This window comes from Pelobates fuscus, chromosome 2 (assembly GCF_036172605.1).
Source record: "Pelobates fuscus isolate aPelFus1 chromosome 2, aPelFus1.pri, whole genome shotgun sequence".
In the NCBI taxonomy this organism is placed as follows: domain Eukaryota; kingdom Metazoa; phylum Chordata; class Amphibia; order Anura; family Pelobatidae; genus Pelobates; species Pelobates fuscus.
The window spans coordinates 210757980-210785969 of record NC_086318.1 but is presented as its reverse complement, the minus strand read 5'-3'; the positions used below and the strand labels follow the sequence as shown (position 1 = coordinate 210785969).

The window sequence follows — 27990 nt, the reverse complement described above, 5'->3', positions numbered from 1 at the left end:
AGCGTCATTGCTCCCTTATGCGCGGCTTCGCCGCACATGCGCACATACTTCAGAGGGCGGCATTCATGCCGCCCTCTGAAGTCCTGAGCGCACTACCGCGCATGCGCACGGTGTGCAAGGCCGCGAGCTGAGCTGACTGACAGCTCAGCTCGCGGTCTTTGCCCTCCCCCCTCCTCTGCTGACAGGCTGTAGAGAGAAGGCGCATACACAGTGCCTTCTATCTCCTGCACACGTCAGACGTTTTTTTAATACGTCTGACGTGTACAGGGCCTTTTTAGGGCCCAGCATGATAGGAAGTCCCTCTGGTGGCCGTCTGAGTGAAAATACAGTGTTTACATCAGATTGCCTGCAGGGAGCTATAGATCTCACCTGAACAAATACATGAAGCTGTAGTTGTTCAGGTGACTATAGTGTCCCTTTAAGATAGACAAGTTAGACTAAGCATTTTTCATTTTTAAATGGTTCACATGCTGATGTTGAGTATGTCAGTTTACGTTAAGTTGTACATTGGTTGGGTCATATTGATAAGATGCATGAGGTATGCCTAGTCAGAATATGCACTTTAAGCGATAAAAGAACAAGAATAAAAAATAAACATGCTTTCAACATTGTAGTAGATGGCTGGTAACCATGGACAGGCTAATTAGAGCTGACTAACAGTTAACCGAGATGCTAGCCACGGAATTTTTCTTAAATAAAGTAAAGCAGGGGTCGCTGGGCTAACAGAGTTGCTTAACAGACAGTAGACTTGTAGCCTTAGCTATATCTCAGTGCCGACATTTCTTACTAAATTAAGTAAGCATTATGTGAGTGACTGTCTAGTCTACAAGCAAGTAATTAGAGCATAAATTGTTCGCTTACAGTGTGGGAGCTTGCGACTAGTGAGATATGGAGAAGTGTGCGTGAACACATTTATGCTGTTGAAAGTAATGTCATTATGAGTTTATCTTGCGGTACTATACCGATGTGGGGCAAAGTCCATTGCAGCTGCAGGGACGTGGTGGCGTGGTAATAGGCCATCCAGCAATGGGGTATTAAAAGTCATCCGATGCCTCTGGTTGGCAGAGGTGCGGCTCCAACCGGCGTGTTTCGTAGGCCTCTGCACCAGGGCGCCGAGAGTCCATCACCAGTTCGGTAAGGCTTGGAGGTCTCCTGTGCCGTTGCTTGGTGTGCAGCTCCTGTCCCAGGTAGCCGCATGGTGGTCAGCTGGTCGGAGGTGCGCTCGGGGCTTTTGGGTTGTACGGCTTTCACCTTACCGCTTGTGTGTAGGCAGGTACGTGTGCCCAAGTTGGTGCGATCTGTCTCTTTCCTAGTCGCTTGTGTGGACGAACGCCCGCTTGGAGTGTCTGCAGTGGGGCGCCATAATGGCGTCGTCGGGTCAGCGGTCAAATCCACATGGCCACCGCCCGTGCCGCTTGAAGATTGGGCATGCCCCTGCTGCACTGCAGCTCGTAGAAGGCCGAGCAGAGCCTGTCGAGGGCCTCTAGTGAGGAGGGCTGCACACTTTTGCTCGTGGCTCCCCTCTGTGAATCGTGGCGGGCCATCTTAGACACACTCCGCCTGACTCTTGCTTCTCCCGATTGTGTGTGCCCGTGTGCCCAAGGACTGGTCAGCTTGCCTGGTCCGTCCGGCCAGTAGGACGGGGATATCCCCCGCCGGTCCAAAGGGGGGGGAGGGGGGGGGGAGTTGGAGACCTGCTTTGTTGCAGAGGGGATCCGGTGTCGGAGAGAGCAGCCGCCTCTCCCCGGTTCCGGCTTCTGTAGGCCGCGTTTGCCGTCCCGTTTTCCTACGAGCTCCAAAAGGGTCTCGGTGTGGTCAGAGGTGCATCCCAGACTTGGGTGATGCACCCTGGTGGTTCCTTGGGCTATTCAGCCCTCGATTATGCAGTTTTTCCTGCCCGTGAAGCAGGAGCTCGTGTCCCCTGCTTCTGCTTAGTTCCGCAGAAGGAATTCTTACTAAATAGAAAGGGGTATCTTATAATCTGGAAATACTAAAGGACTATATAGCACCTCCATAAATTGACAATTCAATAAAGAAGTGCAGAAATCTTACAAAGACTTAGTAGGGCAGCAATGCAACAGTTAAATAGGATCAACCACAATTGGTAGGTGGAGACTTCTATTGTTGAGCAACTCTCATCATCCTCAGCTATCAATATAAATATAATACCTAATGCCAAAACTTGAAATAGAGGAGCAAAAATAAGAGGAGAGGCGCTGGACTAATAGATCCCTATGGTTCCTAATAAACACCATCTTGGGGGGTTCTAAGCTGTCCCTAAAAAGCTAGAAGTCCGAGTCCCTTGTTAAAAAAGTAACCCATAAAGATAAAACTCCAAGTTGAAAAAGAAAAAGAATAAATAAATCAATACAGGGTGTTAGACACCTAGTGCTCCCATAGTGAGTGAAGTGCTCAGCTAAAAGACCCGACGTGCGTTTCGGTGCGTGTAATGGCACCTTTGTCAGGGGTATCCATGGAACATGGGAAGACCTAATAAGGTTATTAGAATTGCCAACATGCATATTTTATCAATAGCATTGACTGTGTAATGCTTACAGCCAATTTGGAGGTATATATAGAATGTATTATTTGTGTTAGTTAAGACACTGAGATAAAGAACATCGGGCAGAGAGTCTTCACACTCTGAATGTCCAGCATAAATCATCAGCTGAACACTATAGTCACCTAAATTACTTTAGCTAAATAAAGCAGTTTTAGTGTATAGATCATTCCCCTGCAATTTCACTGCTCTATTCACTGTCATTTAGGAGTTAAATCACTTTGTTTCTGTTTATGCAGCCCTAGCCACACCTCCCCTGGCTATGATTGACAGAGCCTGCATGAAAAAAAAAAAACTGGTTTCACTTTCAAACAGATGTCATTTACCTTAAATAATTGTATTTCAATCTCTAAATTGAACTTTAATCACATACAGGAGGCTCTTGCAGGGTCTAGTAAGCTATTAACATAGCAGGGGATAAGAAAATCTTAATTAAACAGAACTTGCAATAAAGAAAGCCTAAATAGGGCTCTCTTTACAGGAAGTGTTTATGGAAGGCTGTGCAAGTCACATGCAGGGAGGTGTGACTAGGGTTCATAAACAAAGGGATTTAACTCCTAAATAGCAGAGGACTGAGCAGTGAGGCTGCAGGGGCATGTTCTATACACCAAAACTGCTTCATTAAGCTAAAGTTGTTCAGGTGACTATAGTGTCCCTTTAACAATGTATTGACTTTGTATCTGCGAATAAATCTATTTTATAAGAAAAGCCAGGTAAGTCTGATTGCATTATATTTTTAAGTGACACAGAAGAACTAAAATATATATAATAGGAAGCGAGCCAGCCAACAACAAGAAAGAATATACATATGTATGAATAAATATCAGGCAGATTTATTATTTTAAGAGTGAACTTTTGTATACATTCACGGTTAAGTGTGCTCTGAAGGCCGTAGGAGGTATGGGGACACTCGTGGGTCTTTTTTTTTTTTTTTGAGGATACTAATTCCTCGCCTTGTACTCACATAACATCAAAATCATATATACATGTTATGTAATATGTTCTATATGGCAATATCTCACTTTTCTTGCCCTACATAGGCTATGCTGTAATGAACATTCACGAGTCATATCATATTGCTGCCCAACGGTATACCTTAATTAACATCCCCCCTTTTTCTTTCCTGCGTATGCATGTATTTTGTCTCATACGTCCTATAATGTGCTATAAATCTCAATATTCCAGGGCTCTTTTTTTTATTATAGTGTATGTTTTGTATGTTCAGTGATTATTTCTTCTATAAGACACTGTTTAATGCTTTTAATAAACTCATATTAGTACCTATGTTTTACTTTGTGTTGAAGCATGCTATTTTGAGCATAGTTGTTCGTCTATGCCGGTATTTGTTAATTGAATATTAACTTTTTCCATAGGCTTTGAACTATCCTATCTTAAAGTTTAGACAGTTAAGCCTCATCTGTTTCAGCATAACTTTAATAATTGTGCACCAACAAAAACAGCCACAGTTTCAGTGTATGTTATGACTTTTTAAACAACTCAATGTACACCTAGTTAAGCAGGTATATGTTCTTGACTATCGATACGCGAAACTATATAATAAAATATATTTTTAAAAAAGATAAGAAATCTAACCTTCTGGTCAGCATTTTCTCTGTAGGTCAGTCCAAAGTAGTCAATTTCCAGTAAGTTCAGATGCTCGCAGACTTTAACAAATAACACTTGTCCTTTTGCACGTTTCTGAATAAAGAAAAATAGACAACTTGTGACCTATTTTGCAATTAATGCATATATGACATTTATTATGCACTGTTCATTGCAGAAACAAGCAAACAAATAATATTTGAGATACGATAAGAGAATTGGAGGCAGAAAGGAAGATGGGGATGGGGGTGGAAACAAGTATTGTTAATGCTGTATGTTTTAATCTTCGCCTAAAACACATATGCCATATAAATACACAACAACTACAATTAAATAAGTATAAAAATGTTTTTATTCTATACATGTTCCTATTACTTGCCAATCAGTAGCAGAAATTGTGTAGATATGCCATTTCCTTTTTTGTCTCCTGGACCATAATTAAATATACTTTATTGTTCACCCTGCACTGTGTAGCTTGTGGCTCTATACTCCTGGATTGATATTGGGGGCTACTTGTCACTAGCCAGTGGAGAGTAAAAATTTAGCCCCAGTGAGTAGCAATTCACCTCTGGTAGGTATGTCCTGTTCCCTCCAGGCTTGGCAAGTAACTTAAGCAGAAAATTAATTTTAACATAATTTAAACAAATACCTTTTACAGATACTGGCTAAGTTTACATAGATATATGAAACTTAATATGTAGTTGTGGCAATCTAATGCTAAAGTAACGTCTAGAATATCTTGAAAGACATTTGATATTTTAACAGCAGCAACCCCTTTGTTTCCTCTGCATTAAAATTATGTGTACAGCATTTACATTTGAATGACTGAACCTACTTTTTTGGGGGACACATATAGATTTCTGTGAAACATCTATTCCTGCTGTTTAAAATAGGTTTCAAAGTCTAAGTATTAAAGTTAAAGGGACAATACTAGGTGTATCCAAACACTATAGCCAATTCACTGAGATTAAATGGTTAAAGTGCCTACACTGCCCCTTTAAAATCCAGTAGTATTGCAAGCAGTGGGAAAAGTTATATTTTAGGATCCAAGCAGCATAACAATTAAGGTATATACAGTTGTATTTAAATACTATAAGAAGACATCACCAGATTGGTAGCATACAATTACATGATATTGTGGTAAACCACAATAAATTGCTATTTTCTGCACTTTTAACATACAATCCTCATTGTTAAATGACTCAGAGAGTGACTTAATTATCGCAATACCAATTCTACCCATATCATAGCAGTGGAAAAATGGTAGTTTGTATGCTTTTACACTTAGGGAAACAAAGAGTTTTGCAGTTGCAACATACTAATGTCACTGTGCAGTAATATTTTTATAATTTATAAGCGCCAATAAATTCTGCGGGATGTACAATGGGTGGTCTAACAGACACGTATTTGTAACCAGACAAGTTGGACACACAGGAACAGAGGGGTTGAGGGCCCTACTCAATGAACTTAAATGCTAGACTGGGATATAGTGACACAAAAGGTAAGGGGGTAGGGTAGAAAATTAGGTTGCTAGGATAGCATTTACTGAGGGCTTAGCTTCTTTTTTTTTTTGTAATTACAGTTGCAGGAGAGGAATCAGGCTAGAGGGAGGGAAAAATATTAACAGTTTAATTGATATGCTTTCCTGGAAAAGTGTGTTTTCAATGATTTTTTTGAAGGAAGTAGAGATTGGGTGAGCATCTAACGGAAAAGGGAAGGGAGTTCCACAGGAACGGTGCAGCCCTTGAGAGGTCTTTAAGGTGAGAATGGGAGTAGGAAGAAGTAGGAACAGAGGAGAGATGTAGGGACCTAGCCAAGCACACTTGTGTATTAGGGAGGATAGGTAGGTTAGAGCAGAATTAGATTTGTAAGCAAGTACCTATATCTGACGGGCAGTTAATGTAATAAATTACAGAGGGGGAGGTGTGGGCAGACAGGAAGATGAGCCTTGCTGCCACATTCATTGTAGACTGTAAGTCGGGCAAGTTGGGAACACACAAGACCACTGAGAAGCGGACTGTAGTAATCAATGCCAGAGAAGATATTAGCATGGACCAGCACCTTAGCCGCATCCAGAGTTAAATAGGGGAGGGTGTGAACTATGTTTTTGAGATGGAAAAGGCAGGAATTGCGGATCAACTGGACATGACGGGTGAAAAAGAAGTTGAAGTCATAGAGACAAACTCATTGTAGTGCTATTGACTTGGGAGACAGACACAAAAGTAGCATCACTCGAAGGAGGAAAGACCAGAAATTCTGTTTTAGACAGGTTAAGTTTAAGGAAGTGGGCAGCCAGTTAGAAATAACAAAGAGACAGTCAGAGAAATCCTTGGAACATCTACATTGAGGTGCCAAGAGTGGTGCAATTTGGGGATGGGGTGTGCCAATGTCAGTAGATGGTGGTTAAATCGAGGAAAAGGACCATTGGAGAGATACGAGGCGGTACAGTTATTAGTAAAGATAAGATCAAGAGTGTTTCCCACTGTATGAGTTGCTGATTTAGACCATTGTGTGAGGCCAAAGGAGGAGGTTACAGAGAGCAGACAAGTGGCCTCAGAGTGATTGTTTATTTGGATATTAAAATCCCCAAGTATAAAGGAAGGAGTGCTATAGAAGAGGACATGTGGTAGCCAGGATGAATAGCCTATTCAAATGAATAACCTAGGACAGGGGTAGGCAACCTTCGGCTCTACAGATGTTGTGGACTACATCTCCCTTGATGCTTTGCCAGCAATATGGCTGTAAAAGCATTATGGGAGATGTAGTCCAAAACATCTGTAGAGCCGAAGGTTGCCTACCCCTGACCTAGGATGACGGAGGGGGGTACATTAAAAGGTACATTGAGGGAAGACAAGGATACCTACACTGATTCCTTTACAGTTGAGTCTGGGAGAACTGTAGCCCACAGAAACATAAAGAAGCAGGAGTTGCGCTATCAGAAAGGGACAACCATGTCTCAGTGAGTGCAAGGAGTTTGAGAGAATTTGAGATGAAGTGTTTGTGTATGGCTGTTGATTTTATATTGCTACAGATGCAGCGGGCGTTCCAGAGTGCTCACTGAAGGTTGGTAGTTGAGTATAAATAGAGTACTGGGATGAGGTTTGTGTGGTTTCTGATTGTTTTGGTAGGAGCAAAGGATGTGAATGGCCCTGGGTTGGGAGAGACATCACCAGCTGGTAGAAGCAGGAGGAGAGATAGTGACAGGAGGTGTGGGTTTTGTATGGATGGGTCTTAGATTAGATTGATTGCGAGTAGGAGAGAGAGAGAGAATAGAGTAAATCGTGCAGGGCATGAGATTAGAGAAGGCGAAATGTGGATATTGTTGGGAGGTTGATAGTAGGTGAAAGGAGAAAGTTTGATACAAAGGGAGAAAAGGAAAAAAAAGCCAGAGCATTGCTCAGATGAGTATTCACTTTCAGAAAAGCTTAGAGGTGGGGGAGTAGTTCAGGAGAGGCAAAGAGGGGAAATGCAGTGGTGTACAAAGCTGCCATTTCTGATTATCTAAAGTTGTATGTGAGATTCTATCTATAAATAAGATATTAGAGCAAATCAAAGTTAAAGATAATACTTAAATGTGTTGACTTCTTCATGCATTCACGGATTCAGTATATCAACATTGGCTCATGTCATGAGTCTGAGGCAAGATATCCAAGTGTAAAAGGACTCCTAGCGTGATCTCAAGGAGCATGTTAGTGCTAAACAAACTAATATTCAAACATATAATTCAGGTCCTGAGCATTTTATCTTTACATAAAAGCCAAAAACACATATAGGGGGTTTGCACGCTAGTTTCTGTACTATATCCAAACACCAGATATTTATTCTCTGTAAAACTAGACAAATACAGGAACTAAGTGACAATGTCATTGTCTATTTGCTTACATGGTTATTTATATAGCAGCAGAAAGAGGTATGTAAAGTTTCCCTGCCAGACACATCTGTTTCACTCATACAAACTGATGAAATAAAGGAATAAAAGAAGCAGGTTTTCTTTCAAATTAAGCCAGAGCTTAGCAATATAAGAATAAAAACCTGCATTGACAGATCGATTAGAATGGGCATAAAAACAGAATGCAACCAAAGCAAGCAGTCTAGTTTGAACGAGCCCCGTAAGAGGGAATTCCCATGATGACTTAGCAAAGTATAACATTAATAATACATAGAAAATTAAACAAGTTAAATACAAAAGAATAAATAAACAAAGATTATGAATCCCAATTAATTTGATTCTGTTAAGCATTTCATTTGAATATCATTTTTGTAGAGGTGTGTGTTGGTTTAATATAATCTAGGAGCCAGCTAAAAAAAAGTTAGGAGCCAGCTTTTCTATCCTCTCCCCCACCCCTCCTCAACAACAAAAACACAATTCTTAACCCCTTAGCGACCAGACCGTTGTTCAATTTTCTTACAGTTAAGGACCAGGGCTCTTTTTACATTTCTGCGGTGTCTGTATTTAGCTTTAATTTTCCTCTTACTCAATTACTGTACCACACACATATTATATACCGTTTTTCTCGCCATTAAATTATCTTTCTAAAGATACCATTATTTTAATCATATCAAAATTTACTATCAAAAAAATTATATAAAAACAAAAAAAAACACACACTTTTTCTAACTTTGACCCACAAAATCTGTTGCACATCTACAACCGCCAAAAAACACCCATGCTAAATAGTTTCTAAATTTTGTCCTGAGTTTATATATACCCAATTGTGGCAAAACTAGCCACTTAAGAATGTGTTTATGTATGGGATACTATCCCTTTAAAGACTGTTAGAACCAAGTTAATACCTGTATATGTATATTGTGCGAACAAGAGCATTCGTATGCTGGCGGCAAGAAAGCCACCAGCATTCATACAGTAGTTTCACGAACAGTGAATTTCAACACTGTTCGTGAAACAAACCAACTACCGAATGGGAGACCACACACAGGAGGTCGTGTGGCTCCCATTAACCCCTTAAGGACTGAGCCAAATGTACACTTTGTGAACAGAACAAAACGTTAAAAAAACCTGGCATTTGCGCTATGTCTGTCCAACCGTAATTCACCTCTTTCATATTAAATGCACCCACCCTTATTATATATCATTTAATTCAGGGGAAACAGGGCTTTCATTTAATATCAAATATTTAGCTATGAAACATAATTTAATATGAAAAAAATGGGAGAAAAGAAGAAACTGTTTTTTTTTTTTTAGTTCTACATGACATTTTAACTGTCAATGTCATAATACGGTTTGCTTTTACTGCAATAAAATACACATATTTGTATTTAGCAAAGTCTCACGTGTAAAACAGTACCCCCTATGTACAGGTTTTATGGTGTCAAATATAGCGTTTTACAGGGTCAAATATAGCGTGTTACATTTGAAATTGAAATTCGCCAGATTGGTTGTATAGTAGCCCAGGAAATAAATTTACACCCATAATGGCATACCATTTGCAATAGTAGACAACCCACGGTATTCAAAGTGGGGTATGTCCAGTCTTTTGTAGCAGCCACGTAACCAGAAATGCTTGCCAAAGTTAGCGTTCAGGGTGGCCGGAGCTGCTGCAGGGGGACTGCTTGGGTCTCAGACAGTCCCCCCCGTGATCGCCGGTCCAGGTAAGTTCAGGGCTCCTATTTGCTACTAGGTACATCCGCGGTCCTTAACCGTTTTTTGTCGGACGTACCTGTGACGCGACCAATCTCGCCACATTGCATTGGAGGAGCCTGGTTGCCCGCCTGCTGCCTTTGGACTATGGCCCTGGGAGTTTGGGCCCTTTAAAAACAGTGTTCGGCACCTAAACTATGGTACTATAAACGGACACTTATCTGCACGAACACCGCTGAGCCGTCCGTCTCCTGGTTCCCATTCGTGAAGATGTAGCCGAACAGCCATACCTTCGGTATTTCTATGTGAACTGTGGTAACCCAGATAGCTATGCCATGGAGCCTATTCGTGTGATTAAAGACTTTATCTCCATGGCGATTAAACTGTATTCGTGTGGTCTGGGTGCCATTCACCTAATAATGTGCACCCAGACCTGAGCTATCTGGGGATATGTAACATGTCTGTGTTTGGTGTAATAAAAGTGACTTTATATATTTTAAAACATAATCCTGTATTTAGGTCCCCACATGTGTAATGGAGTTTTGTCTTTGACCTGGGAGATAATTTGATTACTTCTCCAATTATCTCCAGGGCAGAAGGGAGGAAGCCAGGATGCATTGTGGGGATGTTTTACTTTTACTGTTTGAGCCAGATTAAAATACTGCCAGCCAGGGGGAACAAAATATACTTTTACTAACTTTTGAACCCCTGGTCTGATTCATGCCATTTTTCAATATGTTGTTCCCCTGAATGGATTGATTGTGGATATGTATTTTTATGTGAATGTGATGTATGGTTTTAAAGTTACAGAGTATGTGTGGAAACTGTATTTTTACTGTATGTAATAATTATGTTAACTGCTTATCTGAGGGGAGGGGATGTGTGGGTTGTACTGTTACTTGATTGGTTATTTTATGCCTCCCCCTGGGTGTGTCCTGTATGTGCACAACCGTAATAAAAACCAGGCTGGGTGTGCCAGCACCTCAGACCACTGCTTGACCCTCAACACGGAGCCTTGTCTCGTTCTTGGGGGTATTCACTGTATGCTGTTGGAGATTGATTGCTAGGAGTGTAAGCTGATGTCTGCTTTTCCTGTTCGTCTGCTAGCAGCTATTCGTGAGGTTCCAGTTTGGAGTGCTATTTTGTATCCAGTTCGGGAGTTTGGTGTTCTGCAGTAGCTGTGCCTGTCTCTCAGAAAGGGGCATATCGCCTAAACGGATTTTAACCCCTTGTCTGCTGAAACGGTCCGTTACAGTACCTAGTATACACACACAAACATATATATATATATATATTTATATTCATACACACACACAATTTCATTCTAAGTGCATTTGATATATATATATATTAATATCAAAATACAGTTAGAATAAAATTGCATAGAGATCATTTTTATTTTATTATATATATATATATATATATACACACACACACACACACACACACACACACGTGTTATTTTACTCTAAGTGTATTTTTATATTATTGCGGCCATGTGACCGCTCTTTTAGAGCGCAGGAGAATGGATCGGCAAGCTCTGAGGAATAGGGGTGGGCAGCAAGCAGAGCAGCGCGGCCTCATCGTGGGTAGGAAAAAATTACTTCCTCCCGGTACACTGTCACACAGGGAGCTGCTTAGGGATTGAGGAGGAAGGGTCGACCAATCCCAGACACCAGGACAAAATTCTGGCTGTAATCTGGGTGCTCTGGCTTGGCATGTTGCTGACAGAGTACTGTATTTTTCGCTCCACCTAGCGACCTAGACACACCTAGTTTTTAGAGGAGGAAACCCAGAAGAAAAAAAAAAATATTCTGAACAATCTGTCCCATAGTGTTTCTTAAAGGATCACTATAGTGTCAGGAAAACAAATTGGTTTTCCTGACACTATAGTACCCTGAGGGTGCCCCCATCCTTAGGGCCCTCCCCCCGTTGTGCTGAAGGGGTTAAAACCCCTTCAGTTACTCACCTTCTTCCACCGCCGGGCTCCCTTACCTCTCCTCCCCCGCCGACGTTAGCTCCCCAGTCTGACATCAGCAGAGCACGCATGCGCGCATTCAAAGTGTCCATAGGAAAGCATTTTTCAATGCTTTCCTATGGACGCACTGCGTCTGGAAAACAGCCCCTAGAGGCTGGCTTAACCACAAATGTAAACATAGCAGTTATTCTGAAACTGCTATGTTTGCATCTGAAGGGTAAACCCTAGAGGGACCTGGCACCCAGACCACTTTATTGAGCTGAAGTGTGTCTGGGTGACTATAGTGTTCCTTACCAACCACTCCCCTCTCCAGTCCCATAATGATCTTTAACCCTCCTACCCTCATCCCATAGTGTTCTTCTACCCCTCCCCTTGTGGTCATTCTGGCCAGAAAACAAAATATTTGAAGCCATCAGACGACCTGGATTTTGAGGCCTTTTCTGGAGTTATGTAGAGGGGAACTTTTTCCCCCCTCATATTTTATTTGAAATGTCTTGCTGGTTTCCTGGGTGGGTAAAGGCATTCCTTTACATAAAAGGCCACATTGCATCAAATTAATTACAAATTGTATTATGTATTTGGAAAATACAGATTGTACCAAATACACTTTGGTAATTAGTGTTCTCCCCCCCTCCCCTCATCCCATAGTGTCGTCCCCACCCTACCCTTGTCCCATAGTGTCCCTTAATTACTTACCAGTATTGTAGCGTGGGCCGGCAGAACAGCACGCACCGCAGTAAAGGAACTTAAATTTCAGTTTCCGGCCAGACTGAAAGGAAGTGTGCACACCGAGTGCGCACTTCCTTTCATTCCGACCGGAAAACGGAAACTGAAATTTAAGTTCCTGTACCGCGGTGCGTGCTGTTCTGCCGGCCCACGCTACAATATAGGTAAGTAAAGCTTCATGTTAGCTCCATAAGACGCACAGACATTTCTCCTCACTTTTGAGGGGAAAAAAAGTGCGTCTTATGGAGCGAAAAATACGGTAGATGGAATATAGGGAGGAGCGGTTGATGACCCAGCTGTCATGGTCCATACTGGTGCCAATGACAAAATCAGAGGAAAATAGAAGGTCCTAAGAATGAGTTCAAGGAATTAGAAAAACTGAAGAAAAGTATATCCAAGGTAGTATTTTTAGAAATATTACCTGTGTCTCGTGGTACAGTAGAAAAGCAGCAGAAGATTAGGGATGTTCATGTGTGGCTAAATTAATAGTGTAGGAAGGAAGGTTTTTGCTTTTTAGAGCACTTGGACGATTTTTGTGCTTGCTTACAATCTTTTATGGATTGCATGGTGGATTGCCTGCCTACGTCCTGGATTATTGGTGCAGGACTCAGTTATACTATTTCATAAAAGATAAAATTACTCCCTTGGCTCTCCGACCTCTCTCCCACGTACTCCATCGGAGCGCTCACCATCTTGACCGGGAACAGTATCCTTGGTCGCCGGAGTAACCGTTATGCCTTCAGCGAGACCTAGCACTGATTCTCTTTTACTCCGGGTCTGCCTCATCTGCCCGATCACGTTTATTCACTGTTTTAACACTTTTTGCAGGCACACAAGTGAGCGCTATTTGGAAGGGAGGCACATAGGTTCCCTACCAACAATCGCTACCTAAGAGCAAGGGGGAGCCACCTTTTCTAAGGACGCAGGAGCCTTTGTTTACAGACCAGCACTTAGCCAAAACCAGCCTTGGACTTCCCGCTGGATCGAGATGTGGCCATCACCCAGTCGAAACTGTATTAGGTTACTCCTTGGGTTTGGCATCCCCGATCTTGCGGATATTATAGTACACACTTGGGGAGGCAAGACCTATCCGGGAATGTATAATTCATAACGTGGAACTGTATGGTTTATACTGGAGCTAAGTTATTGAAGAACCAGCCCGTAAGTGCCCTGACCGCATGCCTGTCACGATTCGGTTTACTTTTAGCCTGGTGCAGTACCTCCCAGTGCCACTACCAGTCTGTGATGCTATTTCAGTCTACTGCTCCAAGACCGATCTCTCTCTGTTCCCAGCTGGCATTACTTTGTAATTATTTTCTCCCTATTTAGTTGAGCCTCACCCCTTTTTGTTAGCCAGTTCATTCATTTTAATGTTATTGGTCTGGTCCTTTTGTCCTGAGATGGCGGCTTCCCTGTATCCAGACGTCTTTCCTCAGTTCCCTGTATCCAGAGGCCTTTCCTCAGTTCAAATATAAGGCTTGCCCATTTCATTTTTTTTTCATAGAAATTTGCCAGATTGGTTACGTTGCCTTTGAGACTGTATGGTAGCCCAGGAATACGGCATACCATTTGAAAAATTAGACAACCCAAGGTATTGCAAATGAAGTATATGTCCAGTCTTTTTTAGTAGCCACTTAATCACAAACACTGGCCAAAGTTAGCGTTCATATTAGTTTTTTTGCACGTTTCACACACAAACATCATGGGGGTAATTCTAGGCTACGATACAGTGTCAAAGGCAATATAACCAGTCTAGCAAATTTCAATGTGTATAAACTGAAAAGTGAACCATGCAATATTTGACCTTGTACCTTTCCAAAAACACCATAAAATCTGTACATGGAGTGTAGTGTGGTACTCGTGAGACTTTGTGGAACACAAATATGTGCATTTTATTGCAGTAAAAACTAACAGTATTATGACATTCACAGTTAAAATGCCATGTATGAAAGGTGAGGTGAATTATGGTTGAAAAGATATATAATGCAAATTCCAGTTTTTGTTTACGTTTTGTTTTGATCACAGCTCAGTCCTTAAGGGGTTAAGTTTGTCTCTGAAACACACAAATACTATACGGATATGTGTAGTAATTGGCATTTGCTATTTTCTACCGTTGAATGTTTTTTTGCTTTGATTCAGGTGAATGATACAGTATCTGTTCCATTAAGAAAAATCTTAGCTAAATATTCAGTGCCACATGAAAGCACAACTGAAAACCATTCAAACTAATTGCAATTGTATTTTCTTAACTTTACCTAGTTTGGCTGACATGTTGCAGGAAAGGATTAGGTTTTTTGATTCCATTTTATCATATTTTAACCCTTCACCTCCTGCATGTTTAGGAGGTCCTGCAGTAAACTCTAAGTTGCAGAAACCCCAGTGTATTTGGTAACTCCTCTGTGTCTCATTCTGGTATCAATTGTTCTGTTTCAGATTCTAAAAAGTCAAACCTGGTTGGGGACAAAAGTACCATTACCACACCCAAACATTGATCGTATCCACACTGTAGGTTTTACACCCTGTCCCTCCTGACTCTGATTTGGATTTCTCTGATTCAGAGGACAAGCTTGTTGATCCTCCTGATTGGGATACGAAACCTGCTATTACTGCCCAGCAACCTGTATACTTTTGATTGCCTTGATTTTTGTTTATATTAGTTTATTTGCATTCTGGGTTCCACACCATAGAGGTTGCTGCACTGGTCAGCACCCCTTCCCTGTCAGAATCCTGACAATCAGGGGCGTATTAGCCGCGAAGCAAACAAGGCATTTGCCTTGGGCGGCATTTTCCAGGGGGCGGCAAAAAAAGCTGCCCCCAAATGCCCAGGGCAAATGTCTTGTTAGCCTTGCGGCTAACAGACATGCTGGGCGGTCGGGCGGCGCTGGTGTGCGGCTGGCGAGGGAGCACTTCCTCTGAGCTGTCTGCTCAGCTCCCTCGCGCGCCGCAGAGTGAGGCTGGGAGCCGGAATATGATGTCATATTCCGGCTCCGCCTCCCAGCCTCACTCTGCGGCCGGCGCGCGAGGGAGCTGAGCAGAGAGCTCAGAGGAAGTGCTCCCTCGCCCACCCGCCAGTGCCGACGTGCAGCCACTGGACCACCAGGGAGGAAGAGACACCCCCCCTCCCCCCCAGCATTCCCAAAGGTAAGGAGGCTGGGGGAGGGTGTTTAAATACATTTTAAAACACGTGTTAATGTGTGTGTGTGTCTGTTAGTGTGTTTGCCTGTGTGTGTGTGTCTGTTAGTGTGTTTGCCTGTGAGTGTGTGTCTGTTAGTGAGTGTGTGTGTCTGTTAGTCTGTTAGTGAGTGTGTGTGTGTCTGACTGTGAGTGTCTGACTGTGAGTGTCTGACTGTGAGTGTCTGACTGTGAGTGTCTGACTGTGAGTGTGTGTGTCTGCTAGTTTGTGTCTGCTCGTGAGTGAGTGTGTGTCTGTTAGTGAGTGTGTTTGTCTGTTACTGAGTGTGAGTGTGTCTGTTAGTGTGTGTGTGTTTCTGTTAGCTAGTGTATGCGTATCTGTCAGTGAATGTGTGTGTGTGTGTGTGTGGCGAAAGGTTGGGTGGGAGGCGGGCGCCTGAGTTTGGTCCTGCCTAGGGCAGCACAAAACCAGGATACACCACTGCTGACAATGCCACTCTAAACTTTCGGCATGCCGACCACAGAAGATCTAGCGGCACTTCTAGACCAGACACGTGGAACTTAATTTTGAACTTTAGCCACGGCTGGTCAAAACTTTAACCAAGTGGCATTTCTGATACGAACCAGGGATCAGTGTGTTACTTTCCCAGATTGGGCGCTCCAGTATTGATTATCTGGAGATGTATAATGTCCAAGTTGAACAGAATTTTTGACAATTTCTGGCAGAAGTTGGAGAGTAAGATGAGACAAGTGGCCCCACAGCGTATTTGAGTTACGGGGGAACCCCGAATATGATAATAGGCGTGCTCACCGCTTTCACCACGAGGATCTAAGGCCTATGGCATGTTCACTCATTGTGGAACCACTTCACATCCGTGGTCGGCAGAGGCTGAACATATTTTACAAATTAAATCATGTCAACATAACTTCCTTATGTAGATTAGGAACTCCGTGACCTTGTATGCTTTTGACATGTCCACCAAATCTGTATACTTTGTTACTTACAAAAAATTATGCAGTTATCTTGAATGGCTTACAATTGTTAGGGTTTGTCTTTTCTGCCATTGCTGTTGGGGAATTTAAGGATTCTATGATACTACTATGCACATCAAAAATAAATAATTTCATAATTTGTGCAGCTGTGCACAGGAAACAACAAAAAAAAAAAACAGACAAACTCCAAAACACAACTTAATATTACTTTGCAATAAAACCTCAGTATATTTTAAGGTTATACCTAAATGACACCATGGGCTACTGTATTCAGGATAGCTTTTAAAACTGGTGCTCAAAAGCATTTCCACATATAGTAATTGTCAATAATATTTTACGGACGAAAAGGCAAGTCTCAAACTTAATGGTGTCCATGTGTGAGAAGATCCTGCTGATATCCAGCATTTCACAGGTTCTACCATTAAGAAACATTCTATATTATCATGCACTTACAAGAATACAGCAACTTTATACCCAGTGAGTGAAGCTGGTAATAAGCGAAATACATTAATGATGACAGTTGTATCTAGCTTAAAATAATAACTTTTTTTCACTATGTTTTTTTTAATCGTAGTAGTGTTTTGTTTTTTTGTGTGATTTTTTTGGGCGGTAAAACACACAAGTGACTGTTCTGTTTTAATCTGGTGGGAACAAGACTACTATGATGTATATTGCCAAGCAATACAGTTTTCTACACAGAGCATTTCAAAATATTTGAAGAAATTCCTTATTATTATAAACAGGTTTAATTATGATCAACAGCAATCAAAATAGGCACAGCCTGTTAATGGGAAAAGTGGTAGGCATTAGCATATTGCAAAAAAATGTTGTCTAAAGTTAAGTAAGGGCTCCTGATGAATCCTACATGGTTGTCTTGCTATTTGTGGTATTCAATATCTCGCCCCAAACTATGGCATTTTTGTGGTCTGCCAGCAGAGAATGCTTAGTGTGCCATTCTGAGCAGATTTCATGAGACTGTGCCATTCCAGCAAAACATAGCTCTCTGTATATGTGTAGGCCTTTCTGACACTACAGTTATTGTATGCTTAGCTGACATTGATCGGAATAATACAATGGCACAAACAATGCATTCATCTTTAGGGATGTAATTCCGTTTGAAATGGTGTAGCGTTTCTTATAGTACAAGATTAGCATAATTCTGAAATCTAGGAAGATCTTGTATTCTGGAATGCAACAGGAAAGTCTTGCAAATGATCTCCAGAACCGATCATTTTTGGATCAATGCTGAAGTTAAAATTCCTTTAAAAGATATTAAAACTGGTTAGATCTTATAACATGGCTATACGCCTGTACAAAAGGGAAAGAAAATAACAGATGGGCATTAGGAATGTACAGGCATACTGCAATGCAAAAAAATAAATACAAATATATATATATTATATAGATATTTGTGGTACAAAGCATATTTATGTTAAAGTCGATTGAGGTGTGCCGAAACCAAGGTACGGTAAGGGTAAGGTCTGTAAATAGCGAGGACCCACCAAGATAGTCATATGATAAAGAAGGGAGCGGTGGGAGTAGTAAAATGAAATGCAACGGTCCAGGTAAGGGGGTTGAATAACTTTAAATAGGGTAAATAGCCTTAACATTTGTGGTCAAGGACAAAAGCAGTTGTATACAGCAAAGTCGGTTGTAGTGTGCCAAGACGGACGTAAGGTTAGGCATGTAAATAAAGAGGGCAAAAATAATGTAAAAACTCACTTATTACATAATAAAATTGCATAGCCAAACACTTAAATGCTTCATTAACTGTTTCTCTAGTTGAGGAATATCTATTGTAAAAGAGGATTTCCAGTCTCTTAGTCTTAATTGTATGCACTGGAATATTTATTTATTACTGGGATTTATAAGGCGCCAACAGATCCACAGCGCTGTACAATTAGTGGAGAACGTACAATATACACAGACAAATACAAGAGGTAGAGAGAGCCCTGCCCGTAAGCTGATATCTAGCCATTGGAGCTCTTTTATACAAAGATATCTCTGCTTAGAGGCGGTTGCTGGTGCACCAATTCTAAATGAATTACCTGAATATGTAGATGGGTCTAGTCCAAGGCTCAGTGAATAGTGTTCTGATGTAAAATACGAATTTAGCAGACGTGAGAAGTTTACCATGTAAAGACAGAAGTGGCAAATAACCTGTATGACCTGAAATAGTGTGGCAGTATCCAGGATTTTAACTGGGCACCAGTTATAGCGTGTGGAATAAAGGGGTATTTCTACTAGAGAGTCAGTTTCACAGTTTTTTAGTTTTTTATTTATCTCAACTTGAGTCCATAATTATCTTTAATTTTAATGAGATTGTGAATATTGAGACACCGTGATTGATCGGACAATGACTATTGTAAATTCTTTGGTCATAGGAACCGTAAAAAGCTATATGTATACATAGCAGCCTTATCTACTGAATTGGTATGAGATGCAAATGGGTGATTATCTAGTAAGTCGGAGAGTGCTCTGAAATTAAGCCCATCATTAGGTTGCTGTTTAGAAGTCACTGGGTGGTTCTACGTAATGTATACCTTTGAGAATGGTTTTATTGGGGTACGTATGCTTGAAAGGTCTGATTAGGAAAAGTTGTTAATAAGTAATGTTGTATATCTTTCATGTAAGGTTTAATTGTGTAAGATGCTAATTTTAAATTAATGTGGCAAAAAGCAGCAAATGCTACCATAGTCTTAATTTAATACGGTTTGGTTGTCTGAAAGTCAGAGCGGAACCTGTTGAATATGGTAAGTGCTCTGTTGTAAGTTTCTGTGTGTTTTCTGATAAGTCCGCTTGTGCCAGCAGCCTGCTGTTGGCCAAAATAATTTAGTCCTTTATGTGGTCTTTGAATGCAGACTTTTGAAAGAGTGTTTTCTGGCACTGGTACATTTAAAGAAGTCCTGCAAATGATAACAGGAGAGGGCGTCAGCTGTTGCTGCTAGCCACAATAAATTCCTACCGTAAGGGGGTCCAGTAAAGTGAATTGCAAGTTTATACATTCCAGTGTAGCTGTAGGTAGTGGTAGGAGCCCACAGTGGAACCCTTGTGAAAAACCGTGATGAGAAAATTCATTAAATAATTAGAGGGGTGAGAGTTCAAGTAGAAGGCCAAGTTGTCATGTTTATTTCAGGTCGTAATTGTTTGAGAAACAAACTGTTAGGGAACATGATCTTGCGCTCTAAAACACATACAAATAACAATCTACATGCATCAAAACCACAGCTTGCCGGCGTCAAAGTTTTTACAGACCTGAGCTTTCCTAAAATCACATGGTCCTAATTTGTGTTAAGAACTTTGGTTCACTGGTTTGTGAAAAAAAGTATAAGCCTGGTTTCTGGTGGGTGAGTCTGTCTTGTTCAGGCACAAATTGGTGGAATGGGAATTTAGATGCACATATGGCACATGATGAGTGAACCGGTGTCAGATTCATGGGCACCAAAGGTGCACTGATGCACGTGGAGAGCGAAGGCTAGCCAGTCTGGTAAGAGCTACTGTAGTTTAAATTGCTGATAAATGTAATGCTGACAGTGAAAGAAAAGTGTCCGAACTACCTTTGATGCACATGGGGATGCGTAGCTGCAAACCGGTCACAGGGTTAAAAATAAAGTACTATACCCCCACCCTAAAGTAAGAGACCGTTTCTGGCATAGTACACCTTACTTGCTTCTAATTCTACGGAAAACATTTGAAACAAATTTGTTTAAGATTTGAGAAGAGCAAATCTCCAGTAGAAATACTGGTAAGGACGGTCTCAAGTCTCTACTCTATTAAATTCACCAGCTGCTAGCTCAATATCTCTTTAACTAAGACTGCAATTCAACAACCAACATGCTGCTCAGTACTCACACTGTCTCACTCTGTGTTCGAGCAGCAACAGGAAATGAGAACCTGTCATGGAATCATCTGTACAAGTTCAATATTGCTCAAATTTTGCAATAACCTGGCATTAATTAGCCAAGAAAAAACTCAATCGATATCAAACTAGCACTACATGATGATTGGTCCGTGATCATTCTGACATTTGCAGAACAGCGATTTTACTTTATTTCTGACTAAATCAAATTTTCTGTCATTTTGCAATGTTTCCATAACCAAATACACATATCCAACACCATTATACAATTTTTAATTACAGAGTGTGGTTACATAAAGCATTACAAAAATACCTAGAGTCCTCTAAAGAGATTTTTTTTGTTCGTAACATTTTTACATGCTAAATATGAACATATATGTATAATTTGCAAGTTAGAATGTTTAATTTAAGCTGCATCTAAAAGCTAAATATGTTGATCTGATGAAATAAGAATTTAAGAGCATTGTATTATAAAAGTATATTGGAGTATTACGGATATGTATTTCCAATGAATTTAACAGTCTTTAAGGTACTCTGAAACAGAAGATTGCCACATGCCACATCACAGAAATGTTTAAATACATATGTCATTTTAGATTTGTTGGCAGTATATGGATGTAGAGGATTTGGGATTGCACCCCTCCAGGTGGTAAACACTTTCATCTGACATTCACCATATGTTCATATGTTAAAGTTTTACAAAATTAAATCATAGTAAAAGTGTAAAAGGAAGTAGTTCTAGTATATGACTTGCATTTGTAAGGATTGTATTTATGTATAATGCAATGATAGAGGTATGGTAACTTTAACTAGAAAAGTTACAATTTCTGGGGAGATTGTGTGAAGTGTTCCTGCCTCCACCAGTAGTCTACAACTGGAGTGGGCGGAGTAACTGGGTGGAGTGGCTTGAGTAACTGTGGAAAGGTTGGACTGGGCAGAGTAACTTTATGAAACATTGATTAGCTGTATTGTTGTAACATTGTATGTTACTGTTTTTCTGTTGCAGGTATAACGAATTGACTAACATGGAAATATATTTATTAAAGGACCACTCTAGGCACCCAGACCACTTCAGCTTAATGAAGTGGTCTGGGTGCCAGGTCCTTCTAGGGTTAACCCATTTTTTCATAAACATAGCAGTTTCAGAGAAACTGCTATGTTTGTGAATGGGTTAAGCCTTCCCCTATTTCCTCTAGTGGCTGTCTCACTGACAGCCGCTAGAGGCGCTTGCGTGATTCTCACTGTGAAAATCACAGTGAGAGCACGCAAGCGTCCATAGGAAAGCATTATGAATGCTTTCCTATGTGACCGGCTGAATGCGCGCGCAGCTCTTGCCGCGCGTGCGCATTCAGCCGACGGGGAGGAGAAGAGGAGGAGAGCTCTCCGCCCACCGCTGGAAAAAGGTAAGTTTTAAACACTTTCCCCTTTCCAGAGCCGGGCGGGAGGGGGTCCCTGAGGGTGGGGGCACCCTCAGGGCACTCTAGTGCCAGGAAAACGAGTATGTTTTCCTGGCACTAGAGTGGTCCTTTAAATGTGATAGTGCTCACTTTGGTGTTATCAAAACTGTAGGAATGACCGCAGTTTAGAGCAGTGGTAGTCAACCTTTTTCTAACTACCGCCCACTAATGCATCTTTTTGGTTGAACAATTTTCCTTACCGCCCACCAGTTTTCGCGCAAGTGCAGAATATTTTTTTCGAAAGGAGGGTGTTTTAAAAAAAAAAAAAAAAAATGTACGTTCATTTATCTTTTTATTTCCAATTAATGCATGTTTATAATGTTTTTAACTTTATAAAGTTTAATGAGAAAACAATAAAGTAAATTGAAATTACCTTTACTAGTGATTAATGAGATTCTTGAGGTTGATGCTGCAAGACTAAATATTTGATACCTGGTTCGATTTTCGTAAGGAACAAACGAAGGTCTCCTCTTTCGGTGATATTCAGACGACTTCTCTGTTTGCGCATAATAGGATTTCTCATCTGTGCGTCATCTCCCCTCTTCTCCCTCCTCAATTCCCCTCCCCACTTTTTTTTTTTACTTTTTTTAACCTTATTTATAGCAATGCCCAGTAGGAAGGCTGAGCTAGGTATCCACTATAAACAGACTGGCACACAGGGCCGCCATCAGGGCATGACAACCGTGACAATTGTCACGGGCCTGGCGACCCTGGGGGGCCCTGGCCCGGGCCCCACGTGTATCAGCGGAACTGCCGCCGGTGCATCTGCACCGGGGCCCACACGCTTATTGGGCCCATCAGGTGGCCCAAGCATTTAGGGCCACCCAATGGGCCCTATTATCTTCAGGGGCCCGGTCAGCGCTGTAATAGCGCGACCGGGCCCCTTTAAAAAAAAAAATGCAGCCGGAAGCAAGTGCTGCTGGGAGGAAGTGACGTCCGGTCACTTCCTCCCAGTTTACTCCCCGCGGGGAGGAGAGAAAGGTCGCGAGGAGAGGCAGCCGACTCACATCATCCCCAGCCACCCTCCTGCAACGAAATGGTAAGGAAGAGAGGAGGGTGGCTGAAAATGAGGTGTATGTGTGTATGTATGCCAGTGTATGTATGTATGCCAGTGTATATATGTATGCCAGTGTATATATGTATGCCAGTGTATGTGTATGCCAGTGTATGTATGTATGCCAGTGTATGTATGTATGCCAGTGTATGTATGTATGCGTATGCCAGTATGTATGCCAGTGTATGTGTATGTCAGTGTATGTGTGTGTATGTATGCCAGTGTATGTGTGTATGCCTACGTATGTATGCCTACGTATGTATGCCAGTGTATGTGTATGCCAGTGTATGTGTGCCATTGTGTGTATGCCAGTGTTTGTGCACTGTGTGTATGCATGTGTGTATGTCTGTTTCAGTATTTGTATCTGTTAGTGTGTGTGTGTGTGTGTATTCCTGTGGGCAGGATTTGGAGGCTTGCCCTGTGGGCGGGCTTGAAGGGGGGCCCAGACCTTGAGCTGTGTTAGGGGCCCCAAAATTTCTGATGGCGGCCCTGCTGGCACACATACATACATACATACAGACACACACACAAGACACACAGACAGACAGACAGGCACACACAGACAGACAGACAGGCACACACAAACATACAGACAGGCACACAAGACATACATACAAAGACACAAACACACAGACAGACACAAGAAACATATACATACAAAGACAAGACACACATAATACATACACATATATATATATATATATATATATACACAGACAGACACACACACACACACACACACACACACGACACATACAAAGACACACATACAGACAGACACACACAAGACATACATACAAAAACAAGACACATATATACAGACACACACAAGACACATACATAAGACACACACAAGACATACATACAAAGACACATACACAAACAAACACATTGTATTTAAGTCACCCTCCTGTTTCCTACCTTTAAGGTGCAGGAGGGTGACTTTCCCTGGGGTCCAGTGGTGGCTCAGGTGGATGGGAGTCAGAGTTCCCACTCTGACTCCCTGGTCTTCCTCCCGCGCGGGCTCTCAGTATGCTGGGAGGAGTGACCGGGGAATCACTTCCTCCCAGCAGAAATGATGTCATCACAGGGGGCCCGGTCGCGCTGTTAAAGCGCCCAGTGCTGACCGGGCCCCCTTACAATCCGCATCCATCGGGTGGCCCTGACAGCATGGGCCACCCGATGGACCTCTCCATATGCGGCCCCGGCGGATTGCCGACGGGGCCGCAAGTGGTGATGGCGGTACCTGGTCGCGGGGGTACCGCCGGCTCACACCCGCCGGCTCACCCAATCTATAAAAAAAAATTGAAAATCCCTACCGCCCACCTGGAATCCCGAAACGCCCACTAGTGGGCTGTAGGGACCAGGTTGACGACCCATGGTTTAGAGAATGTGTTTCATCTAGCAGCCTCTGTGTTCCGGAACACTCTGCTGGCTGCACACACACCTGGGTTCCTATGACAACTCACTCTAAAGCAAGGGCAGAGAAGAGCGGTTAAAAACAAACTGCTTCAAATTGCTCACTTCACTGGCGGTTGCCATCTCTTCAAACAGTCCTAGTTTAAAAACTATAAAACCTACAGCGAAGAGCTTTATATTGTGAGAATCACAAGACCCAGACCCACATTTTAATAATATGTCTCTGACATATTAAAAATGAAGGCACAGTCGCAGTTTAGAAATTGCACTTCAAATTTGAGGTGGCTAGAGTGGAGTTTCAATGAATGTCAATGAACGGGAGTTGCAAACAAATGGACATATTGTGAAAACTATCAGGACTATGGCTTAGCCGTGGATATGTTTAGTGGCAGCAGGGATAGCTGAACGTTTTGATATAAGATTTGTATAGATGGGCTTGAAAATGAGGGAGTGGTGGCAGTTTAGAAACCATGTCCTGATTTTTCAGCTTCTGTCAGCTCCCACTCTAGTTTTGAACATTCCGCCATTCATTCCTATAGGACCAATTTCGCCACAAAAACGATGATATTTCGAGAACTATTTGGTGAAACATTCCACAAAGTAATAGCACACCGATCGTGAACAATACGCACGTTTCAATATATTACGGTCTATGTAGTGTAAAAACTGTGGGAGGAGATAGGGTGGTAAATTTGTCTATAATAATAATAATAATAATATATATGTGAGATAATAGTAAGTTGTCTTGCCATGCAAGACCACTTAATTAGTGACATAGGGTAATAATGCAGAAGAAAACCAAAGCTGCACAAAGGCATCACTGACAAATGAAGCACTCTCAGCCATTAGAACAGAGAAGGCCTATATCCCCACTGCAGGACATTTTCACATCATTCCTACACAACAAATGCTCATTGTACTCTTGTTTCTACAATGATAGGTTATGACCTCTGCCTAAGTCTGCCATTTAACAAGTATTACTTCACCTTGGAGCCAATAATACATCAGAAATAACATGGCCAGGAAATGCAGTGACAGGTAAATAAACTAAAAGCACACCAACATGTAAACACTCAGTGGACACGTTATTAGGCACATCTAGGTAGGATCCTGTTATGCTAACAGAATAGACATAGAAAGAAGTGTGATGTGTCCCTAAAAATGATTCTGACAGTGTGTAATTCTAGATTTGAAACTTGGCCAGCAAGTATAAATAAGCTACACCATGGATGTCAAAGTCGCGGCTCACAAGGAATATCTTTGCGGCCCAGCAAAAATATTCATTGCTCCGGTTACCTGGAGGCCTGCGGTGATGACATGTAGCAGGCGGAGGAGGGCGGAGATGAATTTAACCAGGCGGAGGTGGTCCAGGAGCACATGGAGGCGGGTGGAGGTGCGCAACTTCACGTCCTGATGTGACATCTACAGGCTACGTGCGGCGCCAGTGGGGTATAAACGCAGGACATCAGGCACACAAGGTGAATAAAGTCTGAGTCTGGATGCGAATATTGTTGTTTTTATTCTTTTTAAAACAGAGAATGGAGTTTTGTACGGGGGGGTGAGGGGGGCTGGGATTTTGTACAGGAGGGTTGTACAGGGGGGATTGGGGTTTTGTACAGGGGGTTGGAATTTTGCAGGGACTGGAGTTTTGTACAGGGGGTGCTAGGGTTTAGTATAGGTGGGTACTGGGGTTTTGTAGAAAGTGGATGAGGGGGCAGCAGATTGTAAATGTGCCGGGGGGAGGGGGATTATCAGTCACCACCACCACTTTCAAGCCCAACAGCCCAAAAAGACTGCATCAGACTCCATTAGAGTCTTTAATGGAGATTGAAAGGGGCTAATAAATAAATATGCTTAAAATTATTAAATAATATATATCATTCCTACATGGTGTTTTTATTGTGACTACATTTTCACTTTTTGATATTTGCAGATTACCTAGTTACCACAGCGTCTTGGTCTGCTAGTAGCAGATAAGAGGTGCCAAGTGTCTGGAAGAAAACAGTTTTATTGTGGTTTGTGTTCCTATTTTTATACTGTACTTTTCTATGAAAATTTAAAGTTTTGTTTTTTTTCTGCGGCCCACATAAACTTAAACCTTGTTTATTTGGCCCATGTTAGCCTCTGAGTTTGACATGCTTGAGCTACACTAATTCAAGTTCTATCTACACCACGGACTATATGACTTTGTGTTGCCCAATGTCAATTGTGTGCATATTTTATGTCTGTCGTCAGAGCGCACTGAATGCTGGTAACAGACGTAATATTCTTATGTCTTGGAGGCAGGACACCTGCAAGGGGAAGATCACTTTCTCTCCATCCATTGATTCATTTATTTGGTTTGTTATCCCCTTGCCAGCTGAGTGTGCTCAGAACTAGAGAACGGTCCGATCACAAGATTCTTTATGAGAACCCTGTGACTGGACTGTGTGAGACCCCCTCCTGATGACAAAACAAGCATCTCCCGGAGCTAGATTGCAGGCAAGTTGTAACTATTTTTTAAAGTTTCAAAGTGGGGGAGGGGACCCAGTAACAAAATTGCATTGTTTGTCTAAACAGAATAATAGTGGCAAAGAGTTAGAATAATTATTCTAACCCATTGCCACTATTAGCCTTTTTAGTCAAACAATGCAATATTCAGGAGAAAATAGGTAGACTGTAGCCATCAAGGAGATGTATACGGTCAGCAGCAATTCTATGGTACAAGAGGGCAGCCTTCAAAGGATGCTCAATTGTAAATAAATACCTATGGTGTGCCAAGAAAATATCCATAACATTATCACTAAACCCCACCAGTGAAACAAATAACAGTGGGTCCATTGCTTATACTACTTTTGTAATATCTGCACAGTGCTGTAAATATCCAGGTGACATCTTACAGCCGTAATGATCAACAGCTTTTTGTGATCTTGTGTTCCTCTTCTTAATTGACAAAAGTGATAACCAGTATCTACAGTCTAATGAGGCCTGTCAGCCTTGCCTTTCTCTTCTGACTTTTTTTTTTTTTTTTTTTTTTTAATTAATAAGACACTATCACCCCATTTCTTACTAAAGGGTATTTTTTTTTTTTTTAAAACTAGATACTGTAGTGCATGAAATGTGTTTTCATTCTAAAATACTATAACCACAAAATCTGGCATAATAAAACTATAGCTATTCCATTCCTTAAATCCCAATCTTCTCAATGTAAAACCTTCGGCCAATCCTTCCTGTGTTTGAAAGCCTTATATATGTGGAGTTTCAGGATTTCCTGTTTGCATAAAAAAAGCTACTGCACTTTATCATTGTGCATGTGAGCGCATTCAACAGTGCTGTATATTAGGTATGCTTTCGCTTTTTAATTGCATTTTTATATTGCTTGGAATAACGTTTTAGTGTATTTATCACATTTGGCCTCATATTCATTCTGTAACTTTCTCCACGTACAAATGTTTTCCCCTAATGATTATGCATTCTGCAACATAGACCCACCTCATTAGCCATGCCTCATAAAATGTATTTCTGATTGGCCTCAAAGCCAATAAACAGGGCGAAGGAAGATGTTGGCAGATAATATGAGGACAGTGTTTGTGGCAGTCATGTCACGGATATCTCAGTGGCTGAGGTGTGTG

The 27990-nt window shown here is 41.6% G+C and overlaps 1 protein-coding gene across 15 annotated transcripts in view; it reads right to left on the bottom strand.

The window, feature by feature from the left end:
* EPB41L2 (erythrocyte membrane protein band 4.1 like 2) overlaps positions 1-27990 on the bottom strand; it is a 297090-nt gene that overhangs the window by 97635 nt on the left and 171465 nt on the right. For all 15 annotated transcript variants that reach the window (XM_063443121.1, XM_063443128.1, XM_063443124.1 and 12 more), the window contains one exon: positions 4154-4258. In XM_063443121.1, the coding sequence (XP_063299191.1) occupies positions 4154-4258 (105 nt within the window). The remainder of the gene's footprint in view (positions 1-4153; positions 4259-27990) is intronic.